Consider the following 19,465-nt stretch of genomic DNA (forward strand, 5'->3'; position numbering starts at 1 on the left):
GTCGAAGTGGGCCCGGTGTGAAAGTGACGTTTGTTTTTTGTTTTTTTTTTTTGTTACTAGCACCAGTGCAAGTAGGTTAAAAAATGTATTTTGACCAGTGGTGGGCACAGATAACCAAAAAATTAACTTCGATAACAAGACTCTTGCTTGCCTCTACTGGTGGTTGGCTCTCACTGCGGTATTGTATCACTTCCTGTTCTGGAGCACAGCGGTGTTTTTCTGTATCTGTTAGCTGTTTAATCTGCGCAGTTAGATTGATCTAGTTATCTAGATTACGATTTGTTTCACAGTGTAATCTTCACATGCCTTAACTAAAGCACTCCTTCTGCTGAATCACCTCTAAATTATTTACACATTATTCACTTTGTGTGTTTGTAGGAATCCACTAGCTTAGCACAGCTACTAGCTCTTAGCCGGTTTAGCATGGCGGCTTCTCCTGTCTCTCCCGCACTTTTCTGCTCTGGGTGTGAAATGTTTAGTTATTTGCCGGCCTCCTTTAGCAGTAACGGTACTTGTAATAAGTGTAGCTTATTCGTAGCTTTGGAGGCCAGGCTGGGCGAATTGGAGACTCGGCTCCGCACCGTGGAAAATTCTACAGCTAGCCAGGTCCCTGTAGTCGGTGCGGACCAAGGTAGCTTAGCCGCCGTTAGTTTCCCTCTGGCAGATCCCGAGCAGCCGGGAAAGCAGGCCGACTGGGTGACTGTGAGGAGGAAGCGTAGCCCTAAACAGAAGCCCCGTGTACACCGCCAACCCGTTCACATTTCTAACCGTTTTTCCCCACTCGACAACACACCCGCCGAGGATCAAACTCTGGTTATTGGCGACTCTGTTTTGAGAAATGTGAAGTTAGCGACACCAGCAACCATAGTCAATTGTCTTCCGGGGGCCAGAGTAGGCGACATTGAAGGAAATTTGAAACTGCTGGCTAAGGCTAAGTGTAAATTTGGTAAGATTGTAATTCACGTCGGCAGTAATGACACCCGGGTACGCCAATTGGAGGTCACTAAAATTAACATTGAATCGGTGTGTAACTTTGCAAAAACAATGTCGGACTCTGTAGTTTTCTCTGGGCCCCTCCCCAATCGGACCGGGAGTGACATGTTTAGCCGCATGTTCTCCTTGAATTGCTGGCTGTCTGAGTGGTGTCCAAAAAATGAGGTGGGCTTCATAGATAATTGGCAAAGCTTCTGGGGAAAACCTGGTCTTGTTAGGAGAGACGGCATCCATCCCACTTAGGATGGAGCAGCTCTCATTTCTAGAAATCTGGCCAATTTTCTTAAATCCTCCAAACCCTGACTATCCAGGGTTGGGACCAGGAAGCAGAGTTGTAGTCTTACACACCTCTCTGCAGCTTCTCTCCCCCTGCCATCCCCTCATTACCCCATCCCCGTAGAGACGGTGCCTGCTCCCAGACCACCAATAACCAGCAAAAATCTGTTTAAGCATAAAAATTCAAAAAGAAAAAATAATATAGCACCTTCAACTGCACCACAGACTAAAACAGTTAAATGTGGTCTATTAAACATTAGGTCTCTCTCTTCTAAGTCCCTGTTAGTAAATGATATAATAATTGATCAACATATTGATTTATTCTGCCTTACAGAAACCTGGTTACAGCAGGATGAATATGTTAGTTTAAATGAGTCAACACCCCCGAGTCACACTAACTGCCAGAACGCTCGTAGCACGGGCCGAGGCGGAGGATTAGCAGCAATCTTCCATTCCAGCTTATTAATTAATCAAAAACCCAGACAGAGCTTTAATTCATTTGAAAGCTTGACTCTTAGTCTTGTCCATCCAAATTGGAAGTCCCAAAAACCAGTTTTATTTGTTATTATCTATCGTCCACCTGGTCGTTACTGTGAGTTTCTCTGTGAATTTTCAGACCTTTTGTCTGACTTAGTGCTTAGCTCAGATAAGATAATTATAGTGGGCGATTTTAACATCCACACAGATGCTGAGAATGACAGCCTCAACACTGCATTTAATCTATTATTAGACTCAATTGGCTTTGCTCAAAATGTAAATGAGTCCACCCACCACTTTAATCATATCTTAGATCTTGTTCTGACTTATGGTATGGAAATTGAAGACTTAACAGTATTCCCTGAAAACTCCCTTCTGTTTGATCATTTCTTAATAACATTTACATTTACTCTGATGGACTACCCAGCAGTGGGGAATAAGTTTCATTACAGTAGAAGTCTTTCAGAAAGCGCTGTAACTAGGTTTAAGGATATGATTCCTTCTTTATGTTCTCTAATGCCATATACCAACACAGTGCAGAGTAGCTACCTAAACTCTGTAAGTGAGATAGAGTATCTTGTCAGTAGTTTTACATCCTCATTGAAGACAACTTTGGATGCTGTAGCTCCTCTGAAAAAGAGAGCTTTATATCAGAAGTGCCTGACTCCGTGGTATAACTCACAAACTCGCAGCTTAAAGCAGATAACCCATAAGTTGGAGAGGAAATGGCGTCTCACTAATTTAGAAGATCTTCACTTAGCCTGGAAAAAGAGTCTGTTGCTCTATAAAAAAAGCCCTCCGTAAAGCTAGGACATCTTACTACTCATCACTAATTGAAGAAAATAAGAACAACCCCAGGTTTCTTTTCAGCACTGTAGCCAGGCTGACAAAGAGTCAGAGCTCTATTGAGCCGAGTATTCCTTTAACTTTAACTAGTAATGACTTCATGACTTTCTTTGCTAATAAAATTTTAACTATTAGAGAAAAAATTACTCATAACCATCCCAAAGACGTATCGTTATCTTTGGCTGCTTTCAGTGATGCCGGTATTTGGTTAGACTCTTTCTCTCAGATTGTTCTGTCTGAGTTATTTTCATTAGTTACTTCGTCCAAACCATCAACATGTTTATTAGACCCCATTCCTACCAGGCTGCTCAAGGAAGCCTTACCATTATTTAATGCTTCGGTCTTAAATATGATCAATCTATCTTTATTAGTTGGCTATGTACCACAGGCTTTTAAGGTGGCAGTAATTAAACCATTACTTAAAAAGCCATCACTTGACCCAGCCATCTTAGCTAATTATAGACCAATCTCCAACCTTCCTTTTCTCTCAAAAATTCTTGAAAGGGTAGTTGTAAAACAGCTAACTGATCATCTGCAGAGGAATGGTCTATTTGAAGAGTTTCAGTCAGGTTTTAGAATTCATCATAGTACAGAAACAGCATTACTAAATTACTGTCTCTAAAATCAGAAAGGTCTTGTCTCAGAGTGATGCTGAAAAACTAATTCATGCATTTATTTCCTCTAGGCTGGACTATTGTAATTCATTATTATCAGGTTGTCCTAAAAGTTCCCTGAAAAGCCTTCACTTAATTCAAAATGCTGCAGCTAGAGTACTAACGGGGACTAGAAGGAGAGAGCATATCTCACCCATATTGGCCTCTCTTCATTGGCTTCCTGTTAATTCTAGAATAGAATTTAAAATTCTTCTTCTTACTTATAAGGTTTTGAATAATCAGGTCCCATCTTATCTTAGGGACCTCATAGTACCACATCACCCCAGTAGAGCGCTTCGCACTCAGACTGCAGGCTTACTTGTAGTTCCTAGGGTTTGTAAGAGTAGAATGGGAGGCAGAGCCTTCAGCTTTCAGGCTCCTCTCCTGTGGAACCAGCTCCCAATTCAGATCAGGGAGACAGACACCCTCTCTACTTTTAAGATTAGGCTTAAAACTTTCCTTTTTGCTAAAGCTTATAGTTAGGGCTGGATCAGGTGACCCTGAACCATCCCTTAGTTATGCTGCTATAGACTTAGACTGCTGGGGGTTTCCCATGATGCACTGAGTGTTTCTTTCTCTTTTTGCTCTGTATGCATCACTCTGCATTTAATCATTAGTGATTGATCTCTGCTCCCCTCCACAGCATGTTTTTTTCCTGGTTCTCTCCCTCAGCCCTAACCAGTCCCAGCAGAAGACTGCCCCTCCCTGAGCCTGGTTGTGCTGGAGGTTTCTTCCTGTTAAAAGGGAGTTTTTCCTTCCCACTGTCGCCAAGTGCTTGCTCACAGGGGGTCATTTTGACCGTTAGGGTTTTTATGTAATTATTGTATGGCCTTGCCTTACAATATAAGGCGCCTTGGGGCAACTGTTTGTTGTGATTTGGCGCTACATAAATAAAATTGATTGATTGAAATTGATTGATAGATAATCAGATAACTTAAAAGTTATCTTTGATAAAGATAAACCGATAAACCACCCAAAAATGTATCGGAAGTTATAGATTAACCGATAAATTCCAGTATTGTCTCCGGTACACTTGCAACTACTACCAAGCTGATTTTGAGTTGTGACACCACGATCGCTTTTGGAAGCATTAAAAGGGACAACAGATCCAAACAATGAGTCAGCACTTCTGTCTTTGTGCATCCTGCCCCCTGCTGGAAGCTCCTGTTTACTACATGGCTTCCAGCACAGAAGCAAGCTGAGGGGAGCTATGAAGCTCAACTCTCTACTCAATCACAATGATGCCATGAGGCGGAGGAGGTCTTGGAAAATAAAGCAGTGCTGAGTTATGGTTTGGTGTATACATCAAATGAATACTGATAGAATACCTCCATTAATGTCAATTCTGTCATTTGTACAAAGTTAAAATATAACATATCAATCAATCAATATAACTTTTAATGTTGAATAATGCACTAATTCTGAAGTTTTGTAACAAACACAGACAGATCGCAAAGGATTCTGGGTAAAATGTGCCTCAGCTAACACTGATTGGTTTGACTCATTCATTATGTAAACCAACACGTTAATGTGACGTGTGTTGGTGTTTACAGATAAATGTGTGTGTAAAACATTCCATTTTTTTATTTGTGTAAAAAAAAGGCATTTTCAAAAAAAAAAAAAAAAAAAAGCCAAGTTGTAATTAGATAACTGTCTGATATAACCAGTGTCAGATGTTCAGTACTTCAGCTGGGTTTACACTGTGCAAGTTTTGGCCCTTTTTCAGATGATTTTTCATTCGTGCGAGAATTTTTTGGATCGCACCGAGTTTCAGGTTAATCGTGCGTCCTGCATCATGTAGTATACATGGAGTAACGAGCTGCGTTTAACATCTCACGACCACCTCCTGATCGGTGATCATATGGTCAGATGAAAATCAAGCCTGTTTGATATTATTCTGGTCAGCCGTCGTGAGGGTATCCCGCTGCTGAAGAGCTACAAGCATCCATCCTCTCGCACTGTGCCTGTGCAAACACCGCAGAGCTGTCTTGTAATGTTTTTTGTTTGTTTGTTTGTTTTTTAAAATTTTGATGTCTCCCATTGAGAGTTTTTGTAAATTAAGTTTGAAAAAAAGCTTCTGTTTATGTTTTGCTTCTGGAAACATGAATCCGATGTGTGGTTTTTGAACGTACAATGTGTGTGAGAACATAAATCGTGCGCTCTGAACGTTTATGCTGTGCGGTTCTATGGTACAGTTTGAACTGAAACCGAGTACAGTGATTAAAAAATATCATACAGTGTCTACCCAGCTTCAGGACGAATACTGCCATGAAACACTACTGGCCAGTAGATGGCAGTAGAGACCGTGAAAACTTGCCAAAACAAAATTCCAGATACTCCATGTCTGCTACATTTAAGATGCGTGGAATTTAACAAACGCAAACACAATAACAACATCTATAAACCCAGAGAATATATTCACGAGAGTTTTAGGCACTAGAGTTTAATGCTGTTGTCTGTAGAGCCTGATCAGAGTGTCTAAAATGCATTTGTCCTGTCTTGAACGTACTGAGATTACCCTCCTACCCATAATGCACTGCTGGGCACAGCATGTGCTCACTAAAACCTTAAAAATTAGTGCAATACTTTAAAACTAAAACATATATCTGATATTTTCACTTTATAAAACTTGAGACATGATAGTAATTTTAAATAATTTGTCCGAATTTAGTTTGGTTAAAATTTGAACCATAAGTTAAAAATGTATGCCTCTGGATGACTTGGGTGATATAGCCCTCGTATCAATATGAGGTTAAAAGAAATGAGTTTTTTGTTTTTTTTTTGGTGACCAGTTCTCCTTTGCCTGCAGAGGATATAGCGGTTTCTTTTAGATGCAGCTCTCTTCTGTTTGCAGAAGGTGGAAATACACATCTGCTATGAAGCTTTTAACAGGTAGGTGCTCAACTGATTTTAAATTTTAAAAATGTTTGTAGCTGTTCAACTTTGTTTACTAAGTTAATGGGCTAAAAATTATCGGACGGAAATTTATCCAAAGATAATTAGTCCGATAATGGTTTTTAAAGTTATCTAAAAATATAATCCGATAATGAAAACATTATCTTCGATAATTATCGGTTATCGGATTATCGGAACTGTGCACACCACTGATTTCGACCCCTGCCTATATTCATCCATCAGCTGTTGAACAATTCAGATCGTTCCAGATTGCTCCTCAAAATCCACAGCAAAAACCAAAAAGAGGAGGAGGAGACAGATGTGTGGCTCCATGCAGCTCTTGTCTCATGCGTTTTCCCAAACAACAGGTACAGCAGCAGCAGTAGATGGAACACCTGCAGGAGCGCGCTGATGAGCACTGAAACAAAACTTTTAGTCGACTTGGCATCACTGTCCTTCTTCAGCATACTGCAGCAATAAAACTGAATGCAGTGCAGCAGGGTTTAATTGTGCACATGTCAGAGAAGAACGCTGTCACGCTCTGTTAAGGATCACCACTAATCAAAATGGATCAACACGCTCAGTTGCGACCTCCCCAACATGAGGCGAAATGAGGGTGGTGCGTGAAATTCTGTGGAAGATTTTTTTTTTTTGACAGCCAAAAACATGCTCCACAAAAATCACGAATATCATGCACCAACACGTGCTATTAAGAAACCTATTCAGATGCGTTAACTCATGTTAAGAATGTCAAGAATGTGCCAAGAATGACATTCATAACGCATCCTGCCTGTATGTAAACGCAACATAATAGATTGCTGCACCCTCAGTGCAAAACAGAATGCCTCTGCAGGTCATTTATTCCAACTGCAGTCAGACTGTATAATACCTCAAAATGTTTTCAGCACCAGAACCACCTGTTGATTTTGCACTGTTAACTATGTCTACCACCACCTTTTGTGCTCTATTACACGCACAACTGTGCAATTTATCCTGTGCAATAATTTTACCATATCTATACACATATTCATTTTTCAGTTAATCCATCAAACATTGCAGTATACTTTAGTCATGTTTCTTCAATGTAAATATTTTTCTTTCCTTTACTATTGTACAAGTCTTGCTGCTGCAACAAGTGATTTTCCCAGCTGTGGGATCAATAAAGTTTATCTCATCTTAAATGCACTTGTGCTATGTGTTAGCTATCAACTATGCTATTGCTAGATTTTGCTTGCTTCATGTTGAGTATTGTAGTATAATATATTTGATTTGCCAGTGATATGTGATCATAAAGAGTCTGATTTATTGAAAGTTTGCTTGTGTAAAAACATGCAAAAACCATAGCACCTTTAGCGTATTAACATGCATGGGTGAGGATAGCATCTTTTCAATGTGCAAAATAGTGTTTATTGTCCATTTAAACATTAGCAGTTCCATATGCAATTTGAGGTGTGTCCACCCGAGTGCACAAAATTATGGGTATTGAACATGTTGATAGGTGAAATTTACAACACACAATGAGATTTAGGAGTATCACAAGGATCAAAAGGACATTAGGTCCTTGTAATACTTATTTAGATTGCGCCTGTATATTGTGTTTTGACACCTGGGTGTTATCATGCTGCACTTGACAGACTGCTGTTTCAGGAGATGAGATGCCACAGAATAAAGAAATCATTTGTTTCAAACTTTGGGCATATTTAAAGTGTTAATGGTTCACGTTGTCTTTGTTTCTTTAAAAACAAATTTCTACACGTGTAACACGTGGTAGACCACAGTTCTGCACGTTTCTACGCTGAGCAGAGTAGATTATAGTGCAACTCCAGATCGTTACACTCATTGCCGCATGTTAATCACGTTCACGTGAAGGCTACAAAAACTTTGAATGAAAACTTTTTTTGAGGCACGACATAAAAAGAAACCCACAATCAAATTACTGTAATTAAAAAATAACTAAAATACTTATCCTGTGTCACACTTTGACATACACACACACACACACACACCCTACCCGTTGGTTTCATGAGTGTGTGAGGGTTGATCTTGACTGATATGCTGTGTCTGCGTAAAGTGCGCTGAAAAGCAGTTCTCTGTGCATTCCACTGACAGAAAGCAGCATAATTATTCACCACTTTGGCAAAATATCATAGATGGAACATCAGTTAAATATCTGAAGTATTTTATTTGTTTTAAATTGGCAGTACGTGAACCTCAGTTAGGTGTCACAATTCATGCATAACTGACAGGAGCACACGGGGGCCTGAAATCCTTCAAGATGCAATTTATAATTACTCCCCATCAAGTCGAGCTCCTGAAATATGATTTCCATTCCTAAATTAATCTCTTACACTTGTATCCCACACGGGCCACGCCGTTGTTTTGTGCAGGCATGACAGAGCTGTGTTTTGATTGGTCAACAATGCAGCCAGCACTCAGTCACTTTTCTCATCTCTGATCAGAAAAGTGTTTGAGTGAGCCACGGTGGATGCACTCAGACTGCTAAATTCAGCGCGTGTTTCTGTCTAGAAATCACTTTGAAATGAACAACAGTTGGTCTTCAAATTAAGGCCCAAGAACCGAAGCATCTCTACAAAGTTCAAACCAAATTTAGACAATGTGGTAATAGTGCTTTTTGTACTACCTGTAGTGCCATCGGTACTGAGGACACAATTTTGAAGCGTTTATTAGCTGAGTCTGACTTTTATGAAGCTTTGGTTTGTGTAGGTTTGCTTACAGTGGAGTCAAGAGGGAACTATCTGTGACACAACGATATTGTTCATAAATAAACATTAAATGAAGGCAAAGACAAGTGTCACAGAGAGAGTTAGATCATCTCGTCCGGAGGTAACTTGAACGCATAATTTTGCTGAAAAGGCTCATTAAGTTCCAGTGCTGAGTGGGATCTTGTTAACTCGGGTCTAAAATGATCATTCCACTGTGTGGTCTGTTGTGGTCATTTAACTTCTTCTGAGTTTTAACTCTCTGCTCATGTCTCTGCGCACAGGAAGGCATGGACACACTGCAGGAGTGGGACTTTGACAAGTTCTCAGAGAGCGCAGCCAAGAAAGCTCTCAACCACAACATCAAACACGTGGTGAAGGAGGGCGGCCGTGCTGGGAAGGACCTCATGATCAACACGGACAAGCTGATCAGCACCGTGCAGGTCCTGGGTGCGGCGGGAGGAGCCGCCAAAGCTGTGCAGGCCATCAGCATCACCACAGGGGTCATGTCAGCCCTCTTCCTGGCCCTGGATGTCTTTTTCCTGGCCAAGGACTCCCACGAGCTCCGCAAGGGGGCCAAAACCAAGTTCGCCACCAAGATCAGGGAGGTATGTCGAGACCTTCAGGATGGCCTCCTCGAGTTGAATAAGGTGAAGACGCAACTGCAGAAGACCATGGACGGCATCGAGGTGGAAGAATATGAAGAAATTCAGGAGGTGGAGGAAGAGGTGGACGACGATTTGGAGTCTGACCCGGTGAAACTGGCTGAACTGGAGCAAGAGTTGGACCTTATGGAGGAGAAGCTGGACAAGAGGATTGAGGAAGTCCAAAAGGTTAAAGAGAATGAAAGCAAGAAGGAGAAAAAAATGGAGAAAAGTAAGAACAAAGATGAGGGTACGGGAGAAAGTGATTCTGCAACAGAGAAGAGTTCAAAAGACAAAGGAGAGAAGATTTCTGATGACGAGAAAGAACGGAGCAAGAAGAAGAGCAAAGCAGAGAAACCCTCAAAAGAGGAAATATACGAACAAAAAGTTAAGAAAGACAAGAAGAAAGAGGCGGCGGAGAACAAGAATGGAAAAGAACAGAAGGAGCATAAACGGATGGAGGATGGGAGTTCAGAGCGGGTGAAGAGCAAGAAAGGTGGCAAGAGCAGCAGAGAGAAAGAAAGAAACTGGTTGACTGAGAGGATAGTAGGGAAAAAAGAGGAGGAGAAAGGGAGTAGGAGCGGGAGTGAGAAGAAAGAGGAGGAGAGAGGAAATACGAGCAGGCACGGGAGCAGGAGCAGCGCAAAAGAGGAAGAGAGATGGAATACCAGCAGGCATGGGAGCAGGAACGATGCAAAAGAGGAAGAGAGATGGAATACCAGCAGGAGCAATGCAAAAGAGGAAGAGAGAAGGAATACCAACAGGCAGGGGAGCAGGAGCGATGCAAAAGAGGAAGAGAGATGGAATACTAGCAGGCACGGGAGCAGGAGCGACGCAAAAGAGGAGGAGAGGGGGAGTAGCAGCGGATACGGGAGCAGGAGTGAGAGAGGAAGCAAAGATATGGAGAGATGGACCAAAAAAGAGAGTGATGGGATGGAGAGCTGGAGGAGTGCACAGGGAGAGAGGGGAGTGAGGGACTGGAGAGCTGAGATGGAGAGAAGTAAACAAGAGAGAAGAAAAAACGAAGGAAGAGAATCCAAAAGGGAGATGGAGGGGGAAGGACACGGGAAAAAGGAGGGGAGGAAGGAGCATTCAGAGAGGGAGTGGAGGAGGAGCAGGGAAGAAGATGACACAGCGCGGAGTCACCACCACGGTAAAGAGGAGAGGAGGGAGAAACCTGACAGGAGCAAGACGGGAGATAAGAAACGAGAGAGCCGGACAGAGAGCGGTGCTGTGGGGAGGCGGGAGAGCAACAGGGAGCGCGAACCGATGCGCCGCGTGTCTCGCTCCAGCGTTCTGCTGGATGATGGATTGTATATTTGATTTTAAAGCTGTAACCTGTATTTTTTTTATTTATTTAGTTTTCAAATTAAAGCCACTGCAATCAACAAGTCGTGTTATCGGAGTGACTGAAACCCAGCGGCTCCACACCGAACACGAATCGGTACGAGCTCCTTCACCTCCAAATGTGAACGCGTGGGATTCTGGAACTGACTTTAAATTCACTGAATTATCACGTAAGAATGAGGGGACACAGCAACTTATAGCGGGTGTCAGGACAGACAGTGGGGACACTACATCAGATCAGAAGGTAATTAATGATAAATTTAAACTGTTCTATTCAAACCTGTACACATCCGACTCTACTGCCGGCCTGAATGATATGGAGGCGTTTTTTAAATCCTTGGATATGCCTTCTCTTCCTTCAGACACTAGGCTTAATCTTGAGGCGCCCATTACCAAAGAAGAAATCAACGCAGCCATATCATCGATGCAGTCAGGGAAATCACCTGGGCCTGATGGGTTTCCATCTGAATTTTTTAAAAGCTTCTCAGACGAACTTTCCCCCTTTTTATGTTTAGTCTTTGCTAACTCGCATGAGTCTGGGGAACTTCCCCCCTCTTGCTATCAGGCTTGTATTTCTTTGTTGCTAAAGAAGGATAAGGACCCATTGGATTGTGCCTCCTACAGGCCTATATCTTTATTAAATACTGATGTCAAGATTCTGGCTAAGTTGCTGGCTCATAGACTAGAGGGTGCCCTACCAGCAGTGATTTCACCTGACCAAACCGGATTTGTTAAAAATCGTCATTTGTTTTATAATATTCGGCATTTGTTCAACATTATTTATACACCTGGTTGCCATGTAGTTGAATGTCTAGTGTCTATGGATGCAGAAAAGGCATTCGATAGAGTTGAGTGGGAATATTTGTTTTTTACTTTAAAGAAATTTGGTTTTGGTCCTTTATTTCAGTCTTGGGTTAAACTGTTGTACGTGAGCCCTGCAGCCTCAGTACTTACTAATGGTCGGTGCTCAGAATATTTCAGACTGTATCGTGGAGTGAGGCAGCGTTGTCCTTTGAGCGCTCTCCTCTTTACCCTAACTATCGAGCCACTTGCTATTGCAATTCGTAGTAGTAGGGAGGCACAGGGCATCTTCAGAGGCGGGCTTGAGCATAAAGTTTCACTATATGCAGACGACTTGGTTTTGTATATCTCTGACCCACTTAATTCTTTGCCAGTGGTACTTGATATGTTGGATAAATTTAGTAGATTCGCTGGATACAAACTCAATTTAAATAAGAGTGAGCTATTTTTGATTAATAAGGAGGCTGTATGTCTCAATTACAGAAGTTTTCCTCTGAAAGTTGTTACTGAACAATTCAAATACCTGGGGGTGTGTGTTACTAGACGTTTTTGTGATCTGTTCAAGAATAATTTTCTTCCATTATTTGATCAATCAAAACAGCTTCTTTCTAAATGGTCCCCACTGTTACTGTCTCTTTTGGGCAGAATAAATTCGGTGAAAATGATGCTGCTTCCTAAATTTCTTTATTTTTTTTCAGTGTCTTCCTATTTTGATTCCAAAATCGTTCTTTAAATCTTTGGACTCCTTAATCCTCTCTTTTATCTGGAATGGCAGGCATCCAAGACTGAGAAAGGCTTTCCATCAACGGCCTAAGCAGGTGGGAGGAATGGCCTTGCCTAACTTTCAGCACTACTATTGGGCTGTGAACATTAGATGTATGTTGTTTTGGAGGCACTTTCATCTGGAACCTCTGTCCCTGGTCTGGGTCACTATGGAGGCCCCTGCTGTTGGTACAGGAGCTTCTTTGTCTGCTTTCTTGGGTGTACCTCTTCCCCTTTCTGGGTCCTCAGTGCATGGATGCCCAGTGGTTAAGCAGTCCTTGAAAATTTGGACCCAATTTAGAAGGGCTTTGGGTCTCCAGGCTTTTTCACTTCTGAGTCCAATTGCAGCTAATCACTTGTTTGTTCCATCTGTGGCTGATGCTGCTTTTAATACTTGGCATAAAAGGGGCTTAAAATTCTTTACCGACTTATATTCGGATAACCATTTCTCTAGTTTTGCTCAGCTGACTACAAAATTTGGAATCTCATCTACTCAGTTCTTTAGATTTTTACAGGTCAGGCATTATGTGCAGAGTATGACACCACAATTTCCAATGAAACCCCCTGACAACCCGTTAGATGAGTTCCTATCAGTTAACCCTACAGTGAGAGATGTATTGTCTAAACTTTATAACTTAATTGCCAAATTACACTGCCCCTCATTGGCTGCTATTAAAACTGTATGGGAACAGGATCTTAATTCAAATCTCTCGGATGAGGTATGGGATTCTATTTTGAACCAGGTGCACTCCTCCTCAATGTGTGTTTGGCATGCATTCTTACAATTTAAAGTGGTTCATCGTGTGCACTTATCCAAGGTTAAATTGGCACACATGTACCCGAACGTGGATCCAACCTGTGAAAAATGTAGGTGTGCACCTGCTTCACTATTGCACATGTATTGGTCGTGTCCCTCCCTGGCCAATTTTTGGAAGTCAGTCTTTCTTACAGTTTCTGAAGTCTTGCAGTGTCATGTCAAGCCAAACCCTGTCTCTGCCATCTTTGGGGTTGCCCCAGATCTCGACCTGCCAGGCTTCAAGCTTAGAATGCTGTCTTTCTCAATGTTACTCGCTAGAAGAGCTGTTATGCTGAGGTGGAAAGACCCTATTCCTCCCTCTCATACTCATTGGATAAGGGATATTATGTCCTGTATGGATTTGGAAAAAATTAGATATACTGTCCGTGGTTCAGAAAACAAATTTTCTAAAGTATGGCAACCTTTCATGACATTTTTTAATAAATCCACTACTATTGTCTCCGAGTAGCCCCAGCTCCCCCTTTTTTTTTCCTCCCCCTTCTCTCCTTCCCCCTGCTTCCCTCTCTTTAACTGTACTGTATTAACATTGTTCATATTATGTGATTATTGTTTGTTTGTGTGTGTTTGGTGTTGCTGTATTGATAGTTGTATATGTTTAATGGTCTTTGCTGTCTGGGGATTTGTTAGCAGGAGTGAGAGAGGAAGCAAAGATATGGAGAGATGGACCAAAAAAGAGAGTGATGGGATGGAGAGCTAGAGGAGTGCACAGGGAGAGAGGGGAGTGAGGGACTGGAGAGCTGAGATGGAGAGAAGTAAACAAGAGAGAAGAAAAAACGAAGCAAGAGAATCCAAAAGGGAGATGGAGGGGGAAGGACACGGGAAAAAGGAGGGGAGGAAGGAGCATTCAGAGAGGGAGTGGAGGAGGAGCAGGGAAGAAGATGACACAGCGCGGAGTCACCACCACGGTAAAGAGGAGAGGAGGGAGAAACCTGACAGGAGCAAGACGGGAGATAAGAAACGAGAGAGCCGGACAGAGAGCGGTGCTGTGGGGAGGCGGGAGAGCAACAGGGAGCGCGAACCGATGTGCCGCGTGTCTCACTCCAGCGTTCTGCTGGATGATGGATTGTATATTTGATTTTAAAGCTGTAACCTGTATTTTTTTTTTTATTATTTAGTTTTCAAATTAAAGCCACTGCAATCAACAAGTCGTGTTATCGGAGTGACTGAAACCCAGCGGCTCCACACCGAACACGAAACGGTACGAGCTCCTTCACCTCCAAATGTGAACGCGTGGGATTCTGGAACTGACTTTAAATTCACTGAATTATCACGTAAGAATGAGGGGACACAGCAACTTATAGCGGGTGTCAGGACAGACAGTGGGGACACTACATCAGATCAGAAGGTAATTAATGATAAATTTAAACTGTTCTATTCAAACCTGTACACATCCGACTCTACTGCCGGCCTGAATGATATGGAGGCGTTTTTTAAATCCTTGGATATGCCTTCTCTTCCTTCAGACACTAGGCTTAATCTTGAGGCGCCCATTACCAAAGAAGTAATCAATGCAGCCATATCATCGATGCAGTCAGGGAAATCACCTGGGCCTGATGGGTTTCCATCTGAATTTTTTAAAAGCTTCTCAGACGAACTTTCCCCCTTTCTATGTTTAGTCTTTGCTAACTCGCATGAGTCTGGGGAACTTCCCCCCTCTTGCTATCAGGCTTGTATTTCTTTGTTGCTAAAGAAGGATAAGGATTGTGCCTCCTACAGGCCTATATCTTTATTAAATACTGATGTCAAGATTCTGGCTAAGTTGCTGGCTCATAGACTAGAGGGTGCCCTACCAGCAGTGATTTCACCTGACCAAACCGGATTTGTTAAAAATCGTCATTTGTTTTATAATATTCGGCCTTTGTTCAACATTATTTACACACCTGGTTGCCATGTAGCTGAATGTCTAGTGTCTATGGATGCAGAAAAGGCATTCGATAGAGTTGAGTGGGAATATTTGTTTTTTACTTTAAAGAAATTTGGTTTTGGTCCTTTATTTCAGTCTTGGGTTAAACTGTTGTACGTGAGCCCTGCAGCCTCAGTACTTACTAATGGTCGGTGCTCAGAATATTTCAGACTGTATCGTGGAGTGAGGCAGGGTTGTCCTTTGAGTGCTCTCCTCTTTACCCTAACTATCGAGCCACTTGCTATTGCAATTCGTAGTAGTAGGGAGGCACAGGGCATCTTCAGAGACTTGGTTTTGTATATCTCTGACCCACTTAATTCTTTGCCAGTGGTACTTGATATGTTGGATAAATTTAGTAGATTCGCTGGATACAAACTCAATTTAAATAAGAGAGCTATTTTTGATTAATAAGGAGGCTGTATGTCTCAATTACAGAAGTTTTCCTCTGAAAGTTGTTACTGAACAATTCAAATACCTGGGGGTGTGTGTTACTAGACATTTTTGTGATCTGTTCAAGAATAATTTTCTTCCATTATTTGATCAATCAAAACAGCTTCTTTCTAAATGGTCCCCACTGTTACTGTCTCTTTTGGGCAGAATAAATTCGGTGAAAATGATGCTGCTTCCTAAATTTCTTTATCTTTTTTCAGTGTCTTCCTATTTTGATTCCAAAATCGTTCTTTAAATCTTTGGACTCCTTAATCCTCTCTTTTATCTGGAATGGCAGGCATCCAAGACTGAGAAAGGCTTTCCTTCAACGGCCTAAGCAGGTGGGAGGAATGGCCTTGCCTAACTTTCAGCACTACTATTGGGCTGCGAACATTAGATGTATGTTGTTTTGGAGGCACTTTCATCTGGAACCTCTGTCCCTGGTCTGGGTCACTATGGAGGCCCCTGCTGTTGGTACAGGAGCTTCTTTGTCTGCTTTCTTGGGTGTACCTCTTCCCCTTTCTGGGTCCTCAGTGCATGGATGCCCAGTGGTTAAGCAGTCCTTGAAAATTTGGACCCAATTTAGAAGGGCTTTGGGTCTCCAGGCTTTTTCACTTCTGAGTCCAATTGCAGCTAATCACTTGTTTGTTCCATCTGTGGCTGATGCTGCTTTTAATACTTGGCATAAAAGGGGCTTAAAATTCTTTACCGACTTATATTCGGATAACCATTTCTCTAGTTTTGCTCAGCTGACTACAAAATTTGGAATCTCATCTACTCAGTTCTTTAGATTTTTACAGGTCAGGCATTATGTGCAGAGTATGACACCACAATTTCCAATGAAACCCCCTGACAACCCGTTAGATGAGTTCCTATCAGTTAACCCTACAGTGAGAGGTGTATTGTCTAAACTTTATAACTTAATTGCCAAATTACACTGCCCCTCATTGGCTGCTATTAAAACTGTATGGGAACAGGATCTTAATTCAAATCTCTCGGATGAGGTATGGGATTCTATTTTGAACCAGGTGCACTCCTCCTCAATGTGTGTTTGGCATGCATTCTTACAATTTAAAGTGGTTCATCGTGTGCACTTATCCAAGGTTAAATTGGCACACATGTACCCGAACGTGGATCCAACCTGTGAAAAATGTAGGTGTGCACCTGCTTCACTATTGCACATGTATTGGTCGTGTCCCTCCCTGGCCAATTTTTGGAAGTCAGTCTTTCTTACAGTTTCTGAAGTCTTGCAGTGTCATGTCAAGCCAAACCCTGTCTCTGCCATCTTTGGGGTTGCCCCAGATCTCGACCTGCCAGGCTTCAAGCTTAGAATGCTGTCTTTCTCAATGTTACTCGCTAGAAGAGCTGTTATGCTGAGGTGGAAGGACCCTATTCCTCCCTCTCATACTCATTGGATTTGGGATATTATGTCCTGTATGGATTTGGAAAAAATTAGATATACTGTCCGTGGTTCAGAAAACAAATTTTCTAAAGTATGGCAACCTTTCATGACATTTTTTAATAAATCCACTACTATTGTCTCCGAGTAGCCCCAGCCCCTCTGTTTTTTTTCCTCCCCCTTCTCTCCTTCCCCCTGCTTCCCTCTCTTTAACTGTACTGTATTAACATTGTTCATATTATGTGATTATTGTTTGTTTGTGTGTGTTTGGTGTTGTTGTATTGATAGTTGTATATGTTTAATGGTCTTTGCTGTCTGGGGATTTGTTCTTGGCGTTAAAAAAAATGTATATTTTGAAAATATGTACGATTGTATAATGTACCAATTTGTGTTACATTGTATCAATAAAAAGACCTTTGAGAAAAAAAAAGAATGAGGGGACACAGTTGAAAATCGGGAGCAGAAAGCAGAGAACATCGTTGGCGGCCGAAAGAGTGAATTGTATTCAGACCTTGTTGTCTGAAGGTGGCAGCAATACTTCCTGTTGATCCTTGTTGGTCAAAAAGTGACAATTTTTGTTGCATCAAGTCTGTTGGCACAAGAAAAGAAGGGTTGGACTCAGTGTGGAAGTGAGCGCTGGAGTAGCGCAGTGCCAGATCCACCATACGATGGAAATGCTTTTGATCCTCGTCAACCATCCACGTAAACAGCTGGACCAGAGGTCACCAACCTTGTTCCTGGAGCGCCCCTGCCCTGTATGTTTTCCACATCAACCTACTCAAGTCACACCTGTTTTTTTAAGTGGTGTCTTCCAGCTCTTGATTGGCTGAGCACACCTGATAGTTAATTGCCTGGGAGTGAGGCAGGTGCCCTGTAGGAACAGGGTTGGTGACCCCTGAGCTGGACCATCCCCAACTCCTGGAAGTGTCCATCTGTCTGAAACCTCCAGGTGAAAAATGGGCTTTGTTCAGGTTAGTTGAATCCTCAACACCAATGCACTGTGTACAGGATCATGCACAAGGAGGTGAGCCACGTGGCCAAAGTATCGTTGCTAGCATTCCCTTACAATGTGAGGGCTACGCCTCAGTCTCTCGATGTAACTGCTAGTTTGACACAGTTATCAATCAATCAATTTTTTTATATAGCGCCAAATCACAACAAACAGTTGCCCCAAGGCGCTTTATATTGTAAGGCAAGGCCATACAATAATTATGTAAAACCCCAACGGTCAAAACGACCCCCTGTGAGCAAGCACTTGGCTACAGTGGGAAGGAAAAACTCCCTTTTAACAGGAAGAAACCTCCAGCAGAACCAGGCTCAGGGAGGGGCAGTCTTCTGCTGGGACTGGTTGGGGCTGAGGGAGAGAACCAAGAAAAAGACATGCTGTGGAGGGGAGCAGAGATCGATCACTAATGATTAAATGCAGAGTGGTGCATACAGAGCAAAAAGAGAAAGAAACAGTGCATCATGGGAACCCCCCAGCAGTCTACATCTATAGCAGCATAACTAAGGGATGGTTCAGGGTCACCTGATCCAGCCCTAACTATAAGCTTTAGCAAAAAGGAAAGTTTTAAGCCTAATCTTAAAAGTAGAGAGGGTGTCTGTCTCCCTGATCTGAATTGGGAGCTGGTTCCACAGGAGAGGAGCCTGAAAGCTGAAGGCTCTGCCTCCCATTCTACTCTTACAAACCCTAGGAACTACAAGTAAGCCTGCAGTCTGAGAGCGAAGCACTCTATTGGGGTGATATGGTACTACGAGGTCCCTAAGATAAGATGGGACCTGATTATTCAAAACCTTATAAGTAAGAAGAAGAATTTTAAATTCTATTCTAGAATTAACAGGAAGCCAATGAAGAGAGGCCAATATGGGTGAGATATGCTCTCTCCTTCTAGTCCCCGTCAGTACTCTAGCTGCAGCATTTTGAATTAACTGAAGGCTTTTTAGGGAACTTTTAGGACAACCTGATAATAATGAATTACAATAGTCCAGCCTAGAGGAAATAAATGCATGAATTAGTTTTTCAGCATCACTCTGAGACAAGACCTTTCTGATTTTAGAGATATTGCGTAAATGCAAAAAAGCAGTCCTACATATTTGTTTAATATGCGCTTTGAATGACATATCCTGATCAAAAATGACTCCAAGATTTCTCACAGTATTACTAGAGGTCAGGGTAATGCCATCCAGAGTAAGGATCTGGTTAGACACCATGTTTCTAAGATTTGTGGGGCCAAGTACAATAACTTCAGTTTTATCTGAGTTTAAAAGCAGGAAATTAGAGGTCATCCATGTCTTTATGTCTGTAAGACAATCCTGCAGTTTAGCTAATTGGTGTGTCCCCTCTGGTTTCATGGATAGATAAAGCTAGGTATCATCTGCGTAACAATGAAAATTTAAGCAATACCGTCTAATAATACTGCCTAAGGGAAGCATGTATAAAGTGAATAAAATTGGTCCTAGCACAGAACCTTGTGGAACTCCATAATTAACTTTAGTCTGTGAA

General features: G+C 42.1%; 1 protein-coding gene across 1 annotated transcript in view; it reads left to right on the plus strand.

Moving 5' to 3' along the window:
- LOC117522357 (autophagy-related protein 23-like) overlaps nucleotides 1–10,983 on the plus strand; it is a 57,538-nt gene extending 46,555 nt beyond the window's left edge. Inside the window, exon 13 of the mRNA XM_034183755.1 lies at nucleotides 9,145–10,983. Within this exon, the coding sequence (XP_034039646.1) occupies nucleotides 9,145–10,827 (1,683 nt within the window). The 3' untranslated portion in view covers nucleotides 10,828–10,983. The remainder of the gene's footprint in view (nucleotides 1–9,144) is intronic.
- Nucleotides 10,984–19,465: the final 8,482 nt, after the last annotated feature.

This window comes from Thalassophryne amazonica, chromosome 12, assembly GCF_902500255.1.
Source record: "Thalassophryne amazonica chromosome 12, fThaAma1.1, whole genome shotgun sequence".
In the NCBI taxonomy this organism is placed as follows: domain Eukaryota; kingdom Metazoa; phylum Chordata; class Actinopteri; order Batrachoidiformes; family Batrachoididae; genus Thalassophryne; species Thalassophryne amazonica.